The 5,000-nt window shown below is 43.5% G+C and overlaps 1 protein-coding gene across 1 annotated transcript in view; it reads right to left on the bottom strand.

The window, feature by feature from the left end:
* Nucleotides 1-663: 663 nt before the first annotated feature.
* The window catches only part of LOC119585816, a 27,392-nt gene continuing 23,055 nt past the window's right edge, over nt 664-5,000 (bottom strand). The window contains exon 4 of the mRNA XM_037934542.1: nt 664-855. Within this exon, the coding sequence (XP_037790470.1) occupies nt 664-855 (192 nt within the window). The remainder of the gene's footprint in view (nt 856-5,000) is intronic.

Here is a 5,000-nt window from a genome sequence, read left to right as displayed (position 1 = left end):
ACATTTTTTGCATCATGATGTTTTTTTAAGGGTCGCAGGGGGCGGGGCGAAGGCGTTTTCTATTTCTCCCCTCGCGCCTTTTTCCCCCTATATATCGAAACGGCTTTAAGCAAAGGGCGGCCCTGAAGAGAGGCGGCCCGATAACGCCCTCTTCACGCGCGGCGCTGCACTCGTTTTCCCCCCAAGGGTGTGCAGGGAAACCCCGGCAAACGAATGCCCCAAACGTGATGATTACGGATGCAACAAAGTATTTATAAAAAATTAAAAAAGAAAATGGAAAGCTTACGGGTAAAGGAGCGGGAAACAGAGGAAAAAGGTATTAAAGAGTGGGAAGAAAATTTAAAATAAATGAGGATAAATGAGGAAAAGGGTAGAAAGGAAAAAGCAACGAAGACAGTGCGGGGATCAAACCAGCGACACTCGTGCGAAAAAGAGTTTTTATGGGACAAAAAACGGGGGGCGGCGGGGGAAAAATTGCTCGGGGGAGATGGCCGCGGCGAGGAAAACCACGTGGCGCAAGGGGTGAAAAGGGGGGAAAGCTATGGCTATAAAGAAAAGAGGAAAAAGGGGCGCGCGAGGGGGGGCGGCATGCGGGAGAGGTGAAAGGGGCGGAGGGGAGGCCCCTGGAATGGGCGTGGGCGCGCGTAAAGTGTTTTTTTCCCCTTAAATTCCAAGAGTCCGACGTGGTAAACCCCCCTCGGCCCCATGCCGAGGGGGGAACAAGGGACCGCGCGACGAGACAGGGGGAGCAGGGGGCATGAAGGGCGCAGGGCTATGAGGCCCCGAGACGACCTGCTGATCAAAATTGCCACAGGGGGTCGACCCGAGGCAAAAGGGGAGGGTCTTCCCCCCGGACTGCGGAAAATCAAAAGGATAATTTCTCGAAAAAGGGCGAAACCCTTTTGTGAAGCACGTGATAAGGGGGAATGTAAGCAAAGAAAAAGGGATTCGTGTTTTTAAAAAATACGGGAAGCGAAAAGAGAGAAAAGGGGTCCAAAAAGAGGGTTTTGGGTTTAAAGGTTAGGGTTTTTTTTAAATGGCTGCGCGGAGGGGAATGCGAACCGAGAGATAAAAGGGGGAGAAGAAAACTAAGGGTGGGGATGAGGGTAAAACGGTTTAAAAAAGTAGTGAGGAAAAAGGTATATAATGAATGATGGATTTCTTGGGGCGACAAGCGAGGAGAAGACAAAATTAATAAACCTCATATCGGGAAAGAACTAGGAAATGACTGTGAACTGGGTTTTGAAGACGAGTGAAGAAGGTAAGGGAGGCATAAAATATTTGGGGGGGGGGGATTATTATAAAAGTGAAAGGGGGGACATATAAATTATTAAAAGGTGGGTTTTTTATAAAATTGACGAAGGGAAAATGAAAAAGTCCAAGTTACCAATGAAAAAAAAATAAAATGACTGAAAAATGTGAGGGTGAGTAGAGTGAAAAAAGGGTGAAGGGTGAGGGAAGTGAGAGGGGGTCATTATACTTCCCCGCGGAAGAGTCCCAAGGCAGGAGTGCCCCCTTTTTCCCCCGCCAGTGTTTCCTCGCGCTCAGCCCCGTTAAGACCCCTGCGTGCGGGCCCCCCCCCCCGCTCCCACTGGATCGCAAGCTTTTTGTCGCCCTGGCCAGCTCAAAGGCCCCGGCCTCGATTACCGCTGAATCTGCCTAATAACACCTTTTTTACCCCGAAAAGATGAATGGGGAAAAAATATGAAATAGAAAAACAGAAAAGAATTGTAGTCCGCAGATCAGGAGAAAGCACATTGATTTTGGCTGGGGGGGAAACGGACCCCCGAGTGCGGGGGTGCTGGATCTGGGCAGGGAGGTGCCGCGGGAGGAAGGTGATTTTGACCCAGGGCGGTTCCTCCCTTCCCCCGCCTGGAAGGGACGGAAAGGGGCCCGGGGCCCTGCGAGCGGGCCTCGACACCCCCTGCAGATTTTTTACGGGTAAACCCCTCGTCCAAGTAGGACGAAAACCTGGGGGTTTTCGTCGCTGCGTCCTGAGTAAAATTCTTAAAGGGGGTCTCCCTGAGGGGCTTTACTTTAAGCTTATCTAAAGGTGTGCTCGCCAAGGATGGCTTCGTCATGCCCGCCATCCAGTCTATTTGACGCCTTGGAATAATCAAAGGGCGAAAAATCTGAAAAATTTTCTAGTCAATCAGTATGCCCTTTTGCTTAAGTCTACGAGTTTGAGAATCCCCGTCGTGTCTCAAATTTTCATTCAATTAATATGACGTTAAAAGACAGTGTTCTTACTTCTTTCTCAAAAGAAAAAAAAAAATAGTAACTCTTTCTTAACGCATGAATCTATTTCGGTCAAAATTTTTATGTACTTATACAAAAATTTTTTTGGAAATCCCAGAGGAATTTTCCTATTTTGTTGAAGCCCCTATACTACCATGGACCCTTTTCGCACCCCCAAAAAAACCCCAAAAGTAAAAAGAAGTATCACCCGCCCCCCCTGATCTTCTGGCGTGCCCCTACCATCGCATATGTTTTCCTGCCCGGGGCCCGGTGGGGGGGGGGGCGAGCCGGCCTTGTTCTGCCATGGGGGGAAATTTCCGGGAAAATATCCGTCCAGACTTGCACTTTTTTGAAGTGTCTGCGCGCGCCGGGAAAACTTGTCAGCCCAAGAGGGTTTGGCCACGTCGCCGCCTCCTCACTCTCTAAGCGGTTTCCACTCGGACGCCGACGCTCGCTCGACCGTCACATCCGCCCTTAAAAGCCTCATTTGGTTGCGTCACCTCCTAATCCTTTCGGCAGGGCCTTCGTCAGGCGAGCAAGCGACCCGGCCTCAGGATCTAAGCTGCACCTTCGGGCCTCGCCATCAAACTTTTTGGTTTTTACTATTATCAAAATTTAAAATTTTTTTTTTTTATCAGTTATTACTATCTCATTACAATTATCGTTATTAATGTTACCTTTTATTGCTATTACTGTCATCATGCTTTTTATTATGATTATTATTATAAGTATTGTTATATGACTAACAGTCCAGTAATATTGGCAGTATTACTTCATCATAATCCAAAAACGTGATTAATCCTGTTTCTAAAGGAAAAAACCCCAATAGGAAGGAGACTCGAATTAAACTTCCCCCCGCACAGAGAAAAGCAGAAACGCGCATCGATCACTCCGATTTCCCCTTTTCGCCCGCCTGGGGAAACCAAATCTTTTCGAGACGCACCGACCGACTGGTAAACGTACCTGCACTCTACGCCTTTTGGGGCGGGCGAGAGCGTGATTTCCGGGCTGTCCCCCCCCCCCAAAGTGTTCATTATCTTTTTCGCCCCCAAAGGATAACTTTCTCGTTTAGCTTTTTTGGAAAATTAATATTTAAATGTTGGGTAAAAGGATGGATTTTTGGGCCGGGAGGCTGGTGACAGACAGATGGGAAATAAGTACGGCATATTAGTTAAAAAAACCATAATACAGAAAAAATACAGGTTAAAAATAACTAAAAACAAAAAATAAACACATATAAGAAAAGCATTAGACATTAAAATAAAAGAATAAACAGACAGATATAGAATTGGAGGAGCAAAATGTATAGGCAATTAGTAAGTTTTTTAAGCTTAATTTTTCCCTCCTGAGTTGCATCCCTTGTTCTGGGGGTTTTACCTCCTCCGCTGCACTGTGAAAGGGGCCAGCTTCTGGCAAAACCTCTTTCACTCTTTTGTCGAGTAAGTAAAAAGGAAACTCCGCTTTCCATCCCTCTTCGGCACGGACCTCCCTTTTGGGTCTTTTCAGCACTGTTTTGCGGTTTCCCCTACGTTTTTTTGTGGCTGAGGATAGAGGTGGAAAAATCTGGTTGGGTTGGTTTAGGTGGGTCGGAGAGTGGTTTTACTTTTTCGTTCTTCTCCTTACTCATACTTATTCTGTGCATTCTAGGGGTTGTATTTTGTAAAAAGTTAATTCTATTGAAATTATCCACGAATTGTATATGTCTCGTGTAACCTAAGAAGTCCCCTTTCACGTCAGTAAACCCTTTGACAAAAGACTGTCCCAGACCACCTTTTATTCTGCGTGATAAGCGTTTGGGAAAAAACTTGTACCTTTCTGCTTAGACAAAACCACGTCGCATTTTGGAATCCCCCAAATGTGTCTTTTTTGCCCCGAATGATCAGCAATGGGCTTTTTAACATTTTTTTTGTTTTTTTTTACATGTGTGTCTATGTGTGGTGTATGTGTATATGTATGTGTGCTGTGTTGTGTGTGTGTGGGGTGTGTTTGGGGGGTGTGGTGGTTTTTGTGTGTGGTGTGTGGGGGTGTGTTGGGGGGGGGTTTTTTGTGTTTTTGTTGTTGGTTGTGTGTGGGGTGTGGGTTTTGTTGTGTGTGGGGGTGTGGCATTGTATGTTTTTTGTGCAATGTTACAGGGGGCAAATTTTTCTAATTGTCTGTATAAAAGTACAAAAAATATATATAATATATATATAATATATATATATATATATTATAAAATTTTATTTTTATACATTATATATTATTAATATTTATATTTTATATTTTAATTTATATATTCATATATAATACTATATTAATTTAACATTATAATATAATAATTATATAATATTATATTTATATATATAATATATATTTAATAATAATAGAAAAGATTATGTATAATAATATAATATATATAATATAATTATATTTTTTATAATTATTATCAACATATATATATACATATTAAAAATTTTATCTATACCTTTATTATATATATATAAAATTTTTTTATAAATATTTTTATTTTTTTGGTTTTTTGTGGTGTTGTGTGCGTGGGGGTGCGTGTGTGTGTCCGTGTGTGGGTTTTTTGGGGGTGCGTGTGTGTGTTTTTGTTGTGTTTTGTGGGGTGGGGGTGTGTGGTTGTGGTGTGTGTGTGTGGGGTTTTGTTGTGTGGTGTGTTGTGTTTTGGGGTGTGCGTGTGTGTTGGTGTGGGGATGGTGTAAAAAAACCCACCCAAAAAAAACTAATTTTTTTGAAAATGAGACACACTGTTTCAGCCA

Source organism: Penaeus monodon, chromosome 3 (assembly GCF_015228065.2).
Source record: "Penaeus monodon isolate SGIC_2016 chromosome 3, NSTDA_Pmon_1, whole genome shotgun sequence".
NCBI lineage: Eukaryota > Metazoa > Arthropoda > Malacostraca > Decapoda > Penaeidae > Penaeus > Penaeus monodon.
Note: the sequence above shows the minus strand (reverse complement) of the source record. Positions and strands in the feature narration are given on the sequence as shown.